This window comes from Emydura macquarii, unplaced genomic scaffold (assembly GCF_026122565.2).
Source record: "Emydura macquarii macquarii isolate MOO-44397 ecotype Brisbane River unplaced genomic scaffold, CSIRO-AGI_Emac_v2 contig_3692, whole genome shotgun sequence".
Lineage (NCBI taxonomy): Eukaryota > Metazoa > Chordata > Testudines > Chelidae > Emydura > Emydura macquarii.
In genome coordinates, this window is record NW_027133829.1 from 8,139,324 (window position 1) to 8,154,581 (window position 15,258).

Here is a 15,258-nt window from a genome sequence, read left to right on the forward strand (position 1 = left end):
AGGTGGAAAGCCTCAGTTTGAATCATCAATTTTAATCAACTTTTTCATTCGTGCTTCAGTTCATTTCTCAAGAAAGGTGCATTCACATAGATTAATACAACCATTAAAACGTCTTGATTTATACCTAAATAGAGTCTTTACACTAGATTTGGTACATCATTTTGTTACCTAAGAAGGTACGCGATAACTATCTACATGTATTTAAACAATTATATAGCTTAATGTTTTCAGGTTCTTATTAATTAATTGAACATTTTTAGTATGTTAGAAAATGGGGAATGATATATTGCTTATTAGATAATTAGATTTTTGCCTCTGATTTGCATCAAGCTGCATAAGAACGGTAACTGGAATTTAATGAAACACACAAAAAGCACATAACATTTATTTTTATTAAACAACAACAACAAAAATGCCTTTTATTACAGTACATAATACAGCCACCCTCCAGGGTCACAATTCTGAGCCTTAAATTCTACAAACAGCCCCCCAGGTCAAGAGTTGGACCCTGCTATTTTACCATAACTAGAATGCCAACTGCAAACGTGTGAAATATAAAAAAACCAAATGAAAATCAAGCAACAAATTCAAAACACTTGTTGCCCTATTACATTTTTTTACCAGATTATTTAAGATTTCTAGCAGGGGTTATTGGCCAAAGTTGTTTATAAAGTTCCACGTTAATTTACATTGCTAACATCCAATAATGTATTCGGTGGTGGTGTAGCCGTGTCGGTTCCTGTATATAAGAGAGACAACTTCTGCTGGTGAGAGAGACGAGCTTTAAGAAGTTCTCAGTGTAAACTTGAAAGCTTCTCTCTCTTACCAACAGAAGTTGGTCCAATAAAAGATATCACTTCACCCACCTTGTCTATCTACCATCCAATAAGTCATTGGTAATAGTAATAAGATGCATGTTTTTATATCGACTGTATGCATGTGTATGAATTTGTTCAAAATATTGAAGACCCCAAATGAAGGGCACAAACGGAAAAGCAGCAGCTCAGGGAGCATTAAAATGATTAATGTCCTGACCTTGTTTTTAACATTTCCTATTTCTGCTATAAATAATTTACAGTACTGAAGAGATGCGTCCTTGCCCACTGTGGGACAGAGGTAAATTTGGCTCTCTCATAAGGGACAGCCGTGAGGTCGGCTTTCAGGAGGTGCTCTGTACTTTGCAGAACAAGCCCTGGGTGAGGTAAATACATTTTGATCTCCTGTGGAGAAACTCACAATAGGATGGGATAAACAGAGCAAAGCAGAAACAGATGGGGATGTGATTCTTAGGCAAGACCTTGTTTTTGTACTGCATCTTTCCAGGAAAAAGCCTGCTGTAAACAGCCATGTTGTATTTCCTAGTGCTGGGTGACCCTTACAGGAGATGATCACATGGCTTTAATTGACTGTCACAACATTCCCAAAGTCTCCTGGTTCGAGGGACCCTCTCTCACTGCTGGCTGGGTTGGCTTGAGAGGCCGGGCGTCCCTCACCGTGCCCCAGTGCTGTATATCTTGTGGCCTAATGGAACGCTGAGCACTTAATACCGAGGCCCCGACTTCCTCCAGGAGAGTAACTTCATCTTAAAATAAAATAAAATAAAAATAAGTAGAGCAAGGGCCGATTCTGAATTTCCTCACACCGGAATCCAGTCTCACCCCCACCAAGGAATCATCCGCTGGAGGATGTTCCCTGCTTCCCCCTACTCCTGCTCCTTGGAGGCTCCAACAGGGTTCCACAGTTGGTGGCTGATCCGAGGATCCCCTCAGAACCGGTAGGGAAGGGGGACAGTGTGTGTCACTGGCCTCAAACCACCCCTTACGTACGACTCCCTGGAGCTGGAGGATCTGGAGCAAAGGTAGAGGGAACACTGCTCCAGAGGGCTCTGAACGCCTTCCCACCTCTTCTGTGTGAGAGAGGGATAGCTCTCCCAATCCGTGCGTTATCTTGGAGGTACAGTCAGCCCCCAAGTTTGTAAGTAGCCTTTCTCAGGCAGAACCTGGACTGATTTCACCCTCTTGGCTTCATCGAGTAAGGCTGGAGTCAGATTTGTCCCAGTGAGCATAACTGAGCAACAAATGTGATACTACGGAGTTAGAAACTTGCAGCCATGCCAGAAGTGTGTGGTAACTGGGCTAGTCTGTCGCATGCCAGCACTTGAGTAACACTATGAAGATAACAGAGAGATGTCGGAAAGGCAAAGTCACCTCTTCAGTGTGCTCCCTTTCTCTGATGAAGCTGATTACACAATGTTGCCTTAACACACTTAGCAGCAAACAAGGATTTCAGGCCAACAAGAAATCCCTGTGTCTGGAGTCAGGTCACCAGACTTTTACTCCCCCCTCAAGCACTTTTTTGCTTGCAGCAAAGAATTCTGGAGTCTTAGACGTCTCAGTATCATCACAATGGGGCCCATTCTGAGACTACTGGAAAGTTGGATCTCTGTTCAGAAAGGACAGATTCATGTTCAAGAGGGCCCACAATGCAACAATTTATATCAGGAAATGAATAAGATGCTTTGGGGGAAAAAAAGCCTGCATCTGTTTGTTTGTCTTGGGGAGAAGGGAAAGCGATTAACTGTGCTCTTTATGATTTGTTAACTCTTTGTCTTGAGATACAAACGAGGGTAACGAACCGAGAGAGACCAAGTGCGTAAGAGTGCACTCCTCCGCCTGATGGACAGAACTGGAATCGCTCAGCTGGGTATCAGAAAGCTAATGGAGATCCCTCTTTACCTCCAGGGGTAGGACCTTTGCTTTCTGAGCAGGAGAGTTCGGAGTTTTACCCCGTTCTCTCATTGAAATTCCAGCTGTCCAAGGATTAAAGTAAAGCTATAATTGGGAAGTTCTTACGTGCCAGTGGCGCCCTGATTGTAATATGTGCTACCATAATACAGACAGTACATAGTGGTAGTCCTAGGGTAGTGGTGCATCCCCCCCTTACCCCTGATGGAATCTGTCCATGCCCCTCCACCCCCCTGGGAGCCGTGGTTGGAGCTGGGGCTGGGAACGGATCTGCAGCCAGGGCCAGGAACTGGGCTGTGATTGGGGCCAGGAGCTGGAGCGGAGCGGGAGGCAGGGCAGAGCTGTGTGGCATTCCCTCCCTGCCCTCCCATCGGTGCTGGCCTTGGCCCTGCCACACCTTCCCAACGTTCCTCTGTGCCCCCCACGGTTTGGAGACCTCAGGCCTAGGGGCTCTGGTTTTGGAATCATGCTTTGTCTAAAAAGCCATAGAGTGAATGTCAGTTTGGCTTTTGAATAAAATCACTAAGGAAAAACTCATGTTTTAGGACCGGTTCTTAAGGTGAAGATGGCAACGTTTTAATGAAGGGGAGAGAGGGATTTTGGTGTATTGTGTTTTTAAATACTGTGTCAGAATCTGATGTTGACAGCATTGAGAAAATGGTTCTAAGAACAGCAACAATCTTTGATAATCCAGTATGCAAACCAGATCAGCCTTTAGAAGGGGGGAAGTCATTGTTACTGTTACTAAGTTACTTAATGGATTTCAGTATTTTTGGCTGTCTGCCAATTCATAGGAAATTGAATGAGAGTTGGAGTGGTTTATTTGAAATTACATCCATCCTAGTGCCATTGACTCCCCACAGCCTCAAAGACTCATAGGAATTGAAGAGCATGGGAACATACGCATATATAGTGTATTTATACAAGACTTGGAAAAAGCCAGCAAATGTGAACTGATTTTAATGTACGAATTTGTGTATTAAATGCTCTGGAGGATACAGATTAACTTCCTCCACTTGGTGTCTGTTGCCGTTTTGCCTCCTTTGGAAATAGAAATGACAAACACTAATAAATGGATGGAAAGATTATTTACTTTCCCTGTAGCTTCTGTTCCTTTTGATGAAATACCTGGTCTGTAACTTCCCTCAGCAGTACTCCATAGTGAATTAGGAGCTATTAGGAGAGGGAGAGATAATAAGACAAAAAATATCACAATGCCAGTATATAAATTGATGGTGTACCTACAGCTTGAATACCGTGTAACGTTCTGGTCACCCCATCTCAAAAAGAGATATTAGAATTGCAAAAGGTACAGAGAAGGGCAACAAAGATAATTGGGGTATGGAACAGCTTCCAAATGAGGAGAGATTAAAAAGACTGGAACTGTTCATTTCAGAAAAGGGAGTTATGACAGAGGTCTAGAAAATCATGAATGGTATGAAGAAAGTGAATAAGGAAGCGTGTTATGTGAAGGGGTAAATAACAAGAACTAGGTGTCCCCTGCTGAAATGAATAGGCGGCAGGTTTAAAACAAACATAAGGAAGTATTTCTTCACACAATGCACAATCACCCTGTGGAACTCATTGCCAGGGCATGCTGTGCAGACCAGAAGTATACGTTCATAGAGGTTGGGTCCATCAATGGCTATTAGCCAAAATGGTCAGGATGCAACCCCATGGTCCGGGTGTCCCTAAACCTCTGACTGCCAGGAGCTGGGACTGCACAATAGGGGGTGGATCACTCGATAACTGCCCTGCTCTGTTCATTCCCTCTGGAGCACCTGGCACTGGCCACTGTCGGAAGACAGGATACTGGGCTAGATGGACCACAGCATGGTCATGGTCATGTTCTTAATTATGACAACTATTCCCTGCACCTCAGGCTTTGCAGATGCTATTTTCTCTGGCTGGGGAAGAACATCACAGTCACAAATCTGTACTAAATGACTAGAAGCTGGGCCTGCTTTTACCGATTCCAAGGATAGGCCAACACAGCCCTCAACCGTGAGCCTCCCAGCCTGGTTGCTAGACTTGGGCTAACGGGGCTCGTGCGAGCGCTCTGAGAATAGCAGGCTCTGAAGTTGCAGCTCTGTCAACCAAGGCTGGGAGGCTCATGGCCATGGACTGCCTAGATGTATTCCAAGAGACCTTATGCTTAGTGAGCGAGATATGCCCGTTAATGGAGGAACTCCATAAAATATTCCATTCCATGGTACCCCTTCGGAGCGCGTGGGGGTGGGGCAGTCACAGGAGGTGTGTCTGTGCAGGGCAGCCTCTGCACCCTCAGTCTATCAGAGAGGTGGTCTCCGTCGGCTCTGAATATATCACCACAGATTGGATGAGGCTCAGTAAATGGCAGGGACGCTGGAGCTCTGCTTACACGGACCCAGTAAGTGAGACCCTCTGCAAAGGCAGCACAGAAAGTCAGTGACAGTCACTGCAGACTGTCAGCTGGCATCGTGGCTGTGGAGGGCTGCAGTGCACCCCTAAAGCCAACCCCTTGGTCGGGAAGGGTGTTGGTTTTCAGACAATTCCCTCCCAGGACAGCTGCAGAAAATGGAATTGCACAGTCTCTATGTGGGCTTCAAGAGAAACCTCCCACGGCCACGTACAAATCAGACAATGAGAATCCTGGCTGAAGAACACGGACGGTCCATTCTGGAAGCTATATGCACTTTCAGTCTTCTCAGTAGCGTACATTTTTGTTCATACTTTTATTGACTCAACTATAACAAGGATCCTCTTTTGTTAGGCACCTTTCCAATTGTCATGCTAAATAGCTCTTGTCTTTTTTTTTAAATCTATAATTGACTGTGACATGCACGTCAGTCTCCAAAGAGAGGATGTGCCATACAACTTCTCTGTAATGTTAAGGTTTTTTAGATTGCAAGTGACACAGAAGTTGAACTGGATGATTTAGGACATTTAGCAGAAAAGGGTCCTTTCCTGGGGATTTAAAGAAATATTAAACTCCTCCTTGGTGGATGGTTTTTGATGCAGGTCCCAGTTTATTGTTTGATTTAAGTACTGGTCATGTGCTAGGTGCTGTACAAGATGCAGGAGAAGATGGGGTCCCTGCCCTGAGGCACTTACAATTGAAATAATAGCCCTGCACTTCAGACTCAGACCAAGCATCCTCTGAAGTTAGTAAGGGTGGCAGTATCAGAAGCATTCTGTTCCTACACTGTCACTTACACTAGCAGAAAAGGGGTGCAAACGAACAGCCTTTTAAAAATAAACATGGAGTCAGGCATTGCTGCCTGCTGCAGCAGAATAGATGGAGTTCATAGTGCCCCAGCTGCTACCCCATAGAATCATAGAACAGTAGGGTTGGACGGGACCTCAGGAGATCCCATAGTATATCTCTGTGACCGTGGAAGAAAAATGATGTTGCTTCTGGGCAAAAAAACCAGTTTGTTTATAAACGATAGGAGCTTTGTGTCAAACATAATTACAAAAATGACTGATGAGAAAACTGCATTTCAGAGACATAGGTGAGACTGGAAAATTTGAAGAGGCCCCAAAAGAAACTGGGATTTTTCTTCTTCTTCACTGGAAGTAAATCCTGGCTATCCAAACGTCCTGGGCATAGATCCAAAACATTCGGGAAAACAAAATTCATTTCCATACACATTTCCGATTATCCCCAAAACATTCTGAACTTTGGACAATCCGGGTTGGGATAATTGGTGTTTCCCAGGTTTATCAGAAGTCCCAACAAAGTGCACAGAGCTGTAGAAGAGCCAAAAAACAAGACAGTCATGGCCCAAAGAGTTGACAAACTAATGCCTCAATCCTCCAGTGGCATCTCTAGCAGACAAGCCCAGGATCCTGACTACACATCCCATTTCATAAGCAGGGTCTCACAGACCAAGATAGAGAGGACACTGGGAGAGTGGGAAGAAGTAGTTACCATAGTTAAATATTCCCCCCCCCCCTTCTAATTATTCTGAAACCATTTTCTCCAATTCCTCCAGACTCTGTTCAGCACTCTCTTCCCCTTTCCTGGGATAGCAACTTCCAGCACTTTCACATATTATACAGTGAGCAAAAGCACCAGCTCCCTTCACTTTCTGGGTCCCGAAGAAAAGCTGCATTTTCCATCCTGAAAACAACAAAAAGGAATTAAGTTTTCCTCTTTAAAGAGGGGGCAAGTGTTTGACAGAGAGAGCCAGAAGCGGCTGGGGTTGCAGATGTTAATTAGCATTTGAAATAAAGGGACTGTGAGCAATGCAAGCTGTGACTGTAGCCACCTCACCTTGCAGAAAGTATTTGACTTGCTTTTACCTCTCTGGGGGAATGTAATGGGTTAATTCAGCAACAGAACATTAAATAGCTTGATTTAAGGGGGAGGAAGGCACTCTTCTCCCCTGCTTTGCTGGTTGTAGATGGTTTGCTCTCTCTGGGATCACATGGTCCATTGGCCCCCGTTGTGCAGCAGAAGCACCAGCTGCTGCTTTTGCTGCTGACGAGCTGCTGATCAGAGTGTATAAGTCTGTGTGTGTCAATGCCTTGTAGTCCTAGCCTCCAGTTTAAAGGAGGGAGAGCAGAGGATGAGCCCTTGAGTGTATGGGTGGGAATCTGGGAGCCACCCTTTTCTTTCCCTGCATTCCAAACACTAACCATGTCTATCTGTTGTTGCCTATTTTTCAGGGAATATGGATCCTCAAAGAGAAAATCAGGTAAGAGACCAGATTCTCCATCTGCTGCATGGCTCTCTCGAGAGATTTTTAGGAGCCTTCTCTTTATCTCCTGTTGCATGAAATTGTGTGATGATTTGACTCTTTCCTGCTCAGGATGGGTGGAGACAGGGGCATCAAACAGATTATATAGCTGTGCAGAGAGAAAATTGTCTTTCTATTAAACTGCATTTGAAATAAAAATGATTAGCCCCTTTCTGATTGCAGTTATACACATCTTTCTCTAGTCCAAGAAGGCAGCTGCCTTAAATTAAAGTCCTCTTTCTGAGCATTTTTACCTGAGCATGATCCAAGAGCTGTTTCTGTTTCCTTATGAAGGAGTAGAAATACTATTCTCTTGCAGTCTGAGCCTTATTTTGTGGACCCTGCCCAGTTACTGCCCCAAAGGCATCTTGTGTGTGTTGTGCTTGAATTAGTCCTGCCTTGTCAGTACCTCAGTATGAGGGTAGATTTGCACCTGGCTTGGGGTGTAGACCAACTCCGAGGCTGTGATTGGGGTATCTATTGTGTACCCTTGTTGCTGTTACCTTTTGTAATCCCAATCTGACAATGTAAATGACTTGAGGAAGAGCTCGGTGTCACTTGAAAGCTTCTCTTTTGCCAGCAGAAATTGGTCCAATAAAAGATACTCCCTAACCTAATATAAATCCATTCTTTTTTCTCTCTCTCTCCTTTATGCAGTGACATCTTTTTTCAGACAGTTTTTCAAGTGACTAATAATTATGGGTTACTTTGTTTGATTGATTGCCCTACATTGGACGTGGTAGGCCTTACTTCAGGGCTTCTGAGCATCTGCAGATCCCAGCAACTCCATTTGGGAGTTCTGGGTGTTCTATGCTTCTGAAAAGGTTAAGTGTAATGTATCTCAGCCTTCTGGATGCATAGATACATATAGCCACTTCTGGAAATATTGGTCTGGGTGTGGCATTTTTTTCCCAAGTGGTATTATAGCAGATCTCCACCCACCATACTGTTCCCAGGGAGTGAAAAGGTCACACTCTTCTCCAAGAATGGCATTACGTGGATTGATTGGTCAGTTAAATTATGAATGCTCTGTGTTAGCAATCCTGCAATAAGCTAATCCACTAATGGGCTGCTGTCATCTGGCTCTGCTCTCCTCCGGATTCACTGATTGTGCCATGTGACGCTGTCGGCCTGTTGCCTACGCGGCTCTGGAATGGCAATATCCTTTACAATAGTGTGCTAGGGAATTAAGCAATACTCACGGTTATGGTGGAACCCATGTGATGCGAGGCACTGGCTTGACAGCATAAACCATAGCACAGGTGTGGCAGTTTTTTAATCTTCCTAGCTAGCCCGCCACAAAAACTGTATCCGGGTTACAGCTAAAAACCTTTCCCACTCAAGACTGAAGGATTCTTATGGTCAGACCCCAAATGCCTCTTTTAGCGACAATACCAGCTACCTGATTTAAGTGGGCCTGTCAATAGGAAGTAGGTTAGTAACGGGTCCACTCTGTCCCCCCCTCGGTTCGCCCACTCGCCGCCACATCCACCCCTCCAATCTCTGGAGTGGGGGGAGGGAGGGAATTCCCCCTGCCCCACAGGTGGCTGGTACCTACCTCTCTGCTGGGGAGCCTGGAGCCAGGTTCTCTCCGTCAGCCGCCAAGCAGAGCAGCTCCTCCAGGTTCTAGGAGCCTGCTGCTCTTCCCGCCCCTCTCCCCCCAGTGGCAGAGGCTGGTTACTGCGGATAACCGGACTTCCTGTGTCCGGTCTGCACTGCTGACTGGGCGCTGCCAGGTTCCCTTTTCAAGCAGATTTTCTGGTCAGAAACTGAACATCTGGGAACCCTGCTATTCAGCTAAAGCTCTGGAAAAGGGGCACACCTAAAAATGTCCCAGTTGAAGCACATCTGTGAACAATTAGACTCTGCAGAGATTTTTTTTGTTTTGTTTTTTATATTTTAAAATGGGTCCTTGACACATCTTGCTTCTGTCACTAGCAGTCAGAGGTGCTCTCGACTCCTAACCTTGAGGTTTCACCGGCTAGACGTCTGACTGCTGGGTTCTGTTCTAAATTTCACACTGACTTGCTGTGACCTCAAGCATGTTACTTACGCCTGGAGGCCAGCTCCCATTGGAATCAGTTGGAGTTAGGGGGTTAAATGTCTCTGATCTAGGCCACGAGTTTTCAACCTCTGGTCCGCAGAGCCCTGGGGATCTGCAAGCTATCCCCTAAGTTTTCCAAAGGGGTCTGCACCTGCATTCAAATGGAAAAAAAGGTTGAAAACCACTTATCTAGGCCTTAGTCCCTGAGTTAAATTCATCTTTGGTGTAATTCTGTCATTACTTATGCTAGGGAGGCGTTTGACCCTCTGTGCCTCAGTTTACCAGATTATAGAAGGGGAATGAAGATAGTCCTCCTTATTAGGAACCCACTGACCATTTGGTTTTCTAACTACCTATCCCTTTCCTCCTCCTCTCCTGCTCCTTCGCGCATGGAGGTCAGAGCTGGTGACTTGTAAGCGTGAAGAGGCAACAGAATGCTAGGGACAATGTATCCTGTAACTTCAGCTGCCCCCTCCACCTCACTCTTCTTTGGGGAGCCATCTTAGTTGAGGGGGTGCCATGTTTTGGCAAATGCTCCATTTCCCCTTTGCCTGTAGCTGTCGCAGAGCCTGCTCTCTTAAAGGGTAAGAGATCTGGGTGCTCACATGGCATCTCTTAAGGATTTGGATTGATACAGTGTGCAAATCTGTTGGAACAAACTGGTTTAACTTTGTGGGAATTTGGAATCAATTGGGTTCTTCTTATTTAGAACAACAAAATGGGTTAAAATGCTCCTACAAAGCCACTGTCTGGATACGTTGACTTAGTTATAAATAACTTTGTCTGGTGATCACAGCATATGTTTCAGTTAATATTAAAAATTAATCATAAAAATAACACGAACACTTGTGTCTGAATTTAGTCTCCTCAAAAATAACAGAATAATTAAAAATAACCTCGTGGGGGGTCCTTTGAAGCTTTTTTTTAGTTGTTGTAAGCTCAGCATTAAATCTCTTTGAGTCAAGGAAACTTTCACTCTCTAACCATTGTCTCTCACCACTTTAAACAAATAAACTGTGAACTGTATTTTCAGAGTTAACTATTATGGAAGGGAAACTGAATATTACAACCTGCGGCCACTTTGAACTAACACAACTAACCTCATGGACTAGCTAAAAGTTGCACCTCGTGAGAATATTTTCGCTTGCAATTAATATCCTTTGTTAAAGACCCACCTTAGAACAACACTTGAACAGATGATAAAGCAAATACAAATAGGCTTTATTGCACATGTGGCCAGATGCTTTTTAAGAGGACAAAACTGCTTAAAAACTTGCATTAAAAAAGCAGCTCTTCCAAAGAAGTGGGGGAAAAAACCACAACCCACATCCCTCCCTCAACAAGGAATAAAAAATACAAACAGCCCTCCAGCAAAAACTAAACAGTAAACAAGTCTTGAGGCTTGCCTAGCTGGTGTGTTGTAAAAAGGCTTTTACTTTATGCGCAGTGTGGTCTCACTGGAATTCTGCAACTGTTGCATTTTAGGCATCAGTAAGGCTGACACAAGCGTCGAAGAGGCAATAGGAATTCTATGCATGCACGAGGAGACCACTGACGGCCTTATTTCTTCACACATGCGCATTATTCAGACCCCAGATCAGTCTCGAATTAAAAACAAAAATCTGGGAGATTGGATGAGTTCAGAACTTAATGAATGTTTGCCCAACTCTAAAAATTTTCAAAGACACTGGCTTTAAAGCTACTTTGTGGTGGTCTGAACTGTCATTCAACGTCTTTGATCTAGTACAGGAGAATAAGAAAGTGAGTTTTATGTTGATGCTGTCTGTTTTTGAGCCACATGTGTAATGTGTATATAGCTTTATTATCACTATTTATTTGTATTGGCAGCAGCTCGGGACCCGAGTCATGGACCAGAACCTCATTGTGCTAGACACTATATAAACACAGAACAACAAGGTGGTCCCTACCCCCACAGAGAATCAAATTACATATGCTCCAATCCTGCCGTCGGATCTGAGTGGATGGAGTCCCACTGAAATCTTTGGGGTGCTGCCCAGATAGAGACCTGCCTGCATGAATCTGATTGCATGATCCAGGCCTAATCTGTAACCTTTGCTCTCATTTGGGAGATGTATTGCCCCGATATGCTTCAGAAAGGGCATGCATCACATCTGAACTGGTTGGTGGGGAGGAATTAACTGTCACTGAACTATAGCAACCCTGAAGGACTGGCCTCAATCTGTGCCTAAAGGGGCCCCAATGAAATCCCAAGGAATGGAGCAGGTGGGCATATCCCATGTGTTCAGAATGGAGTATCCCTGGTAGGTCTCTCCCAAGGCCCTGTGAGACAAAAGGGGAAGGAATTCCTTTACACGTCCAAATTTCCACATCTCCCAGGTATCTGAGAAAAGCAGCTGATTTCCATTATTGTTCAATTAGGCACCAGTTCCATGGAAGTTTCCCTTTTTGGTGCTTTTTTTTTTTCTCTGAATCCGAGTAAGGAGAGCATTTTAAATCTATTACTGGCTATTTGCACGCAGCATTACACACACCAAATTAGGTTAATCCATTATCCAAACCCTACACGTTCCCATCTGTGCACTGTGGAAATGGTTTAGGATTAGCCAGTATCCTAAGGGTTAAAGTGGTTTTAAAGCATTTTTCGGTCTCATCAGTTTCCTACAGCGGTGAGTAAGCTAAGAGATGCTGTCGTGTTGTGTGGCTGGCCAAAAGCAATTTGAGCATCCTAGGGTAAGATGGTTCTGCCCTTCTCCTTTTGCGTGCCTCATGGCAGGAACTTGTCAGATTTGCCCAAACCTCATAGCAGAAGCATCTGGGTCCTGGCATAATCAGCGGCTTGGGGCACGAGGAAGTTGGCGTGAGTCCCAGTCCTTCCATGATGAAGACACCGTTTGGTTATAACTTTGGAGAATTATCGACTCCCTTCCCTCCCTCCCCCCCCAACCCCAACTTGAGCTATGAAAACTGGTGCTGGCACATCCCCTGAAAGTGTGGTGATTTAACCTGCTGCTTCCTCAGCAATTAGTTCTAGCCATCTGGTGTTGCAGAGAACACAACAGTCTTGGACACACTCCATATTTTTATAGGGGTCATTTCTGTCACAGTATCTTGCTGCAGGATGTTACTTCATGATAGGGGAGACACATACTTATGGCTGCATCAGTCATGCAGATGCAGAGTGGTTTTTTTAGGATAAACTCAGAGGAAAGGGGAGTTTGTTTTTTTGGAAGGCCGACTTTAAAAACAAAAAACCCCTGTCTGTAGGAGGAGATGGGCATGGGGTGGGAATATAGCACAGCCAATTTGCTTATACATTTTTGTTCATTTTCTGGTGATGTTATGATGACGACGTTGAGACTTTCGACACAGATGAGCATTAAGTGTGGAACTTATTAGAAATTGCTATATACGTTTTGAAATTTTATTAACGCTTAAACTAAAGAAACAAGTACATAACATCCACTCTCGCAATTTTGACTGTCCACATGCAAAGAGAACTTCTGCTGTGAATGTTAAAAACAATTTAAATCATGTGTTTTAAATTGACTTCAATTTTAAAATGTTCGTTGTACCTTAGTCCTGATGTTTATTCAGCCTGCGGCAGACAGCTCAAAAATAGTTGAGTGTTTTACCCCCATTACTGAAATGGGGCGTCTACTTGAAAAATGAATGAAATCCATGTAATAACACTTTAATGACTTGTTTTGTGCGTGCGTGTAATTTCTGATCTAGATTGTGGGTGGAGCCGGAGAACCTTCCATCACTATTTTCTTCCATCCTGACTTCTTATCCATGGAGCTCTTTCCTTTGCTTGTGGTTTGAAAGGCATATGTGTTCTATGGACTTAATTGAGCCTCAGGTTGTTTTCACCTGCCATTTGCTGTGGTACCCAAGTGCTGACAGTGAAGCACTAGCTCTACTAGAATTGAAATATTCATTTCAGTAAAAGCAACTCTCTCAGGATATCTTATACACGTCACCTTGATCAGGAAGAACTTCTGGGGAAAAATCTTTTCCAGCCCTCTCAAACATACCTCTTCTCTGCATCTTCTGTTCTATAAAGGCTCTCTTTAACGGGAAGTTTATTTTCTTGACTCCTATTTGAACTGCCCTCTTTGAGGGCTTTTGGTGATGATGTGGAGAATATGCCTGTAGTAGGCTAACATTTCTGTGCTTAATCGATCCTTCATCGCAGTTACAAAGCAAATAACCACAAAAGAACAGACTTGGCTTTGTGTAAGTGAAGTTATCCTGTGGTACATCCATAGTAGCTGATACACAGTGGGGATAGTGGTTTTAGTACTACTGGAGCTCTCCTTTTTAGCTCATGTAGTAGAAACCTGTTTGTTTAGAGCTGAAGTTGAAAGCGGCTACCCTTGCTTGCTACCCTTGTGATCTTCACACGGGAATGATTGGTTTGTAGACGTGGAGTCTCCCTATAGCCTGGTGTCCAACTTCCTTTGTACTTAAGGGTGCTGTTCCCTTGATAGGATCGTGTCTGGTATGCTAGTTTTGTTCTTCTCTTAGCAGGATTATTCAATCATAGCTCATTGTTATACAGACCATTTAATTCAATTGATTGGTCATTTAGAGCTGTCTCCGTTACAACAAAAACAGACACGGGCTAACACTTGGCTAAATTGTATTTAGGGGATCTTTAAACGTATCTGAAAATTAATTATTTGGGTTTCGTGTACTTTTGTGATAAACGACTTCCCTGGGTCTGGGATTTAGTACACTTAGGTCTTCGCATCAGGATGATCAGCCCTACCAGTGAATACATCGAGACCGGGAATCCTTTGGAGCACTCTGAAACATCTACCTCGTAATCAAATGCAATTTCCTTTGTAGATGATGGATTAGAACGTTGAGGAGCACTACTAAAATCTGACCATGGAGGAGAAAGAGGGAGTTAAATCAGAGGGTTTTTTAACAAGCAAAAGTGGTTAACTCCGTTGCTCAAGGGTATGAAAAATCCACACCCCTGAGCGACGCAATTAAACTGACCTGAGCTCTGCTGTAGACAGTGCTAAATCGACAGGAGAATTTTCCCATCTACATAGCTACCACCTCTTGGAGATAAAGTACTTAATGCCAGTGGAGAAGCCTCCTGTCAGCATAGGTAGTGTCTTCCATTTAGTGTTTTAAGTGTAAACCTGCCCTCAGTCTTGCTTGCTATTCTATTCACCACCTTCTTCCTCTCTCAAACTGACTCCCCCCCTCCGCTACTTGCGGGGGAACCTGTCCCATTGGAGGGCAGTGTTTCAGGCTAAACAGGTGAATTTGAGAGTTGAAACACCTCAGTAGTCAAAAATGTTGAAAATATTTTGTAAGACATTGAAATCTGCCTGAGGATGTCAGTGCCCCAGGACCATGTGGCTCTCTAGGTATGTCTATACTGATGGCGGCAAAGTCGCCACCATCAGTTGATCTATCTGGATCAATTGAGTGGTCAGTGAAGACCCACTCAATCTATCCAGAAGTCGACGCTGATAAACCACTCCTTCAAGTGGCGTATCGCTGCGTCAACAGGGACACAGTTCCCGTCGGTGCGGTGCAGTGCAGTGAAGACCCCGCGCAGAAGGGAAGCACAGCAGTCAACGGGAGTTCCACAAGCTACTCCACATAGCTTGTGTAACTCCCATCGACTGCCATCGAATTGCCAGGTGAGTGTAGACCAGGCTACGTTTTAGTGAGATTAAGACTTCTGTAGTCTCTGACATGGATCACTGCAGCCTGAAGCACATGCTCACCTTTGTCTCAA

The 15,258-nt window shown here is 44.3% G+C and overlaps 1 protein-coding gene across 6 annotated transcripts in view; it reads left to right on the plus strand.

Annotated features, from left to right (window-relative positions):
• Nucleotides 1–15,258, plus strand: part of SH3PXD2A (SH3 and PX domains 2A) — a 340,171-nt gene that overhangs the window by 210,725 nt on the left and 114,188 nt on the right. For 5 of the 6 annotated variants that reach the window (XM_067537043.1, XM_067537044.1, XM_067537042.1 and 2 more), the window contains one exon: nt 7,398–7,426. In XM_067537043.1, the coding sequence (XP_067393144.1) occupies nt 7,398–7,426 (29 nt within the window). Of the gene's footprint in view, nt 1–7,218; nt 7,242–7,397; nt 7,427–15,258 lie in introns of those variants that run through there. The other variant, XM_067537047.1, reaches the window with a different exon arrangement.